This window comes from Onychomys torridus, chromosome 2 (assembly GCF_903995425.1).
Source record: "Onychomys torridus chromosome 2, mOncTor1.1, whole genome shotgun sequence".
NCBI classification, from domain to species: domain Eukaryota; kingdom Metazoa; phylum Chordata; class Mammalia; order Rodentia; family Cricetidae; genus Onychomys; species Onychomys torridus.
In genome coordinates, this window is record NC_050444.1 from 8,329,148 (window position 1) to 8,332,407 (window position 3,260).

The window sequence follows — 3,260 nt, forward strand, 5'->3', positions numbered from 1 at the left end:
GGATGTATATTACCATTCCAAAAGATAGGGAAGAAAACATAGCAAGGAAATACTGAACCAAAGCAAGACCAAAAACCAGGTGGGAAAACTCCAAACTCTGCATCTCTATGTCTGATGCCAAAGTGCTCTTCAGATCTCCAGCTCCTTTCAGCTCTATTGACTGCAGCACACCTCTCTTGTGCTTCTCTCACTCCCTACTAGCAGCTCTCCTAGGCAGGTATCCCATGGCTCTGACATCTCTAACATTTTGGGTTCGCCAAGGCAATCCAGGCTTCACCTTCACAGCTTCACACAAGGACCTTTCTGGGCCTCCATGAAGGGACACCCCTGACACATGCCTGGCCTTAGTTGCTCTCATTAGTCATAGAAGGAGATTCTATAACCCCTTTCTTCTACCCTTGACTCTAAAGCCAGAACCATGTGGCCAAAGCTGCCAAGTTCTGATGCTTTTCTGGGGCTGGAACACAGCCCCCTCATTCTATTACATCTTCACCCACTTTCTGTTTTCCATGGTTTCCTTCACTGTTTAAGTTTGGCTGTCCTGAAACTTGCTTGGTCCACAAACTGAGAGATCTGTCAGCCTCTGCCTTCTGAGTACTTGGATTTTCCTACTTTGATGGCCCATTAAGCGCCCCCTTAAAGTGTTCGTCTGTTTTTCTAATCCATAGTCTCTACATCCATATACCACCAGACATGGTCCAACCTATCCAAGTCCCTAGTACCAACTTCTGTCTCAGTTAGGGTTTCTATTGCTATGAAGAGACATCATGACCACAGCAACTCTTATAAAGGAAAACATTTAATTGGGCTGACTTACAGAATTGGGCTTGGAGAAGGAGCTGAGAGTTCTATATCTTGATCCACAGGCAGCAAAAGGAGACTGTGTGCTACATTGAGCATAACTTGAACATATGGAACTTCAAAGCCTGCCCCCATAATGACACACTTCCTCCAACAAGGCCACACCTACTCCAACAAGCCACACCTCCTAATAGTGCCACTCCCTATGGGCCAAGCATGCAAATACATGAGTCTAAGGGGTCATTCCTATCAAACCACCACAGTATATTCCTAAAGAATCTAAGTCAGCATACCTCAGAGATAACTGCACACCTATCTTCATTGTGGTATAATTCATAAGAGCTAATCAATGGTACCACCAAGATTGGATGTCCACCCACATATGAATGAATAAGAAAATGTGGCGTATAAGCACAACTGCTTTATTCAGCCTTGAAGACAGAAAGTATGCTATTTGCAAGAAAATAGATAGGACTGAAGGTCATTAAGGTAATCACAAATAAACCATGCTCATAAAGAAAACTACCGTTTTCTTTCATATACAAAGCACAGATGAGTGCACATGTACACACACATGCACGCACGTGCAAGTGCGTGCGCGCGCGCGCACACACACACACACACACACACACCCCATGGAAGTAGAAGGGGGTGCCCGCAAATGTCAGCCAGAACAAGGGGCCGTCGTCATGACCCGCGGTAATCATCAAGAACTTGTCTACCAGGACATGAGGAAGCAGAGCGACTCAGTTAAGAGAAATCACCAAGATGATGGGCTTTCTGCTGCCACCGGCAAGCAGAGGGACTCAGAGATCATGCAGCAGAAGCAGAACAAGGCAAACGAGAAGGAGGGATGGAAGTAGCTTCGTGGCTTCACGTCCAACCCTCTTGCCCTGCGCCTGTGTGCCTGCAGCCAGTCCCACCATGCTCGAGTTTCCTCCTCTAGTGCTCCAAGGCCCCAGCACCGATGGCATTCCCTTTGCCCTCAGTCTGCGGGCAGATTCCTTTTGAGCTTCCTTCCCCTCAGGTAGCCTCTCTCCCTCTGTGCCACTCCTGGAAGTTGGGGGGAGGGGTTCCCTCTTCCCAGTACTTTTTATTCCTGTGGGGCACACCCCAAAGTATTAAAAGTAGCTTTGTAATTCAAAAGGAAAAAAGGAAGTAGAAGGGGGCCTATTTGTGGGGAAGGTGAGAACAAATGACCCCTGAGAGGGGGAAGTCGGGGCAAGGAACAATGATGTACGTATATAAAAATGTCATAACAAGGGATTTGAGAGATGGCTCATCAGGAAAGGGCATTTGTTGTGCAAGCATGAGGATCTGAGTTCAGATCCCAGCACTCATGTCAAAATCTGTATTTGACACATAAACCCATAACCCGGTGTTGGAGGAGACAGGAAGCATCAGAGGCCCTTTGGGGCTCAGTCACTAGCCGGCCAACCGAAATGCATTGAGCTGCAAGTTCAATGAGAGACCCTGTGTCAGGGAAACAGGGTGGAAAGCAATAGAAGGAGATGTCCAATCCTCCACTGGCCTGCACACATGCATTCACCGAAAATAATGCATTACATACCATATGCCCTAAGAAAATGCCATAATTAAGCCCATTGATGTGTATGCTAACTTAAAAGTTACTTTTAAAATAAAAAAAAAAAAATAGATTGACTAAATAAATAAAATTACATGGTATATGCCTAGCATCTATTCCTTTCATGACAGGCCTGGATGTCATTAGATTGAAATATATGTGATGGTGTGGGATTTTAGAGAAGGACAGTAATTCTAGGAATACTGTTTTAACATAACATAAAAGAAAAAGTACATAAGTTCAATAAAAGTAAATTCTTGTAGAGAGCTGCATGCCACACCCTAGAGATGGTGCTGGCTTCTGCCTTCCACCTTCCCAATGGTGAGCGCTCTTGGTAGTAAACAACTCCATATTCGGCTTGGCTTTAGGATCTGGCTTGCTTCCATATACCTGGACCTGTCCGCGATGCCCATGTGGCAGTTTAGGGTTGGCTACCCAGAGGCTATTAGGGCTGAGGGGGGGCTCCCCCTGGGGTCAGAAGATTGTTCAAGGTTCCTGAATAAACTGCAGAAAGAAGAGCTCAGGGTTGTGTCTTCCTTGCTGGTCGAGGCGGTCTCGACAAGTGGTGGCCCGTACAGGGAACTTCACTACTTTCAAGGAGGGCTCAGAACTTTCTGCAGTCAGGGTGGTGCACCAGTAAATCCCAGGTAAATTGGGAACCCGCAACAAAAGCGGGGTTAAAGGAATTCCCAGGTGAATTGGGAACCCATGACAAAAGCGGGGAGGTTTTTGCTCTTCTCTGTAGATAAAGGGAAAGTGCAAGAGCACGTCGATGGGCAGGCTAAAACGAAAGTAAGATTAGTTTTCCTTTGAAGCTGACGTAAATCAAACATGGGCGCTTCCTCTTTGCACCCAATTTTTCTGGCTCTTAACA

At 46.2% G+C, this 3,260-nt stretch overlaps 1 protein-coding gene across 1 annotated transcript; it reads left to right on the top strand.

Moving 5' to 3' along the window:
- Nucleotides 1-1,490: 1,490 nt before the first annotated feature.
- LOC118577239 (small EDRK-rich factor 2-like) lies at nucleotides 1,491-1,664 on the top strand. The gene has a single exon (XM_036177350.1). The coding sequence runs from the start codon at nucleotides 1,491-1,493 to the stop codon at nucleotides 1,662-1,664; it is 174 nt and encodes a 57-aa protein (XP_036033243.1).
- Nucleotides 1,665-3,260: the final 1,596 nt, after the last annotated feature.

What these genes read in the sequence shown, in the direction of transcription:
- LOC118577239 (XM_036177350.1), top strand. Translation starts at nt 1,491, where the DNA reads ATGACCCGCGGTAATCATCAAGAACTTGTCTACCAGGACATGAGGAAG.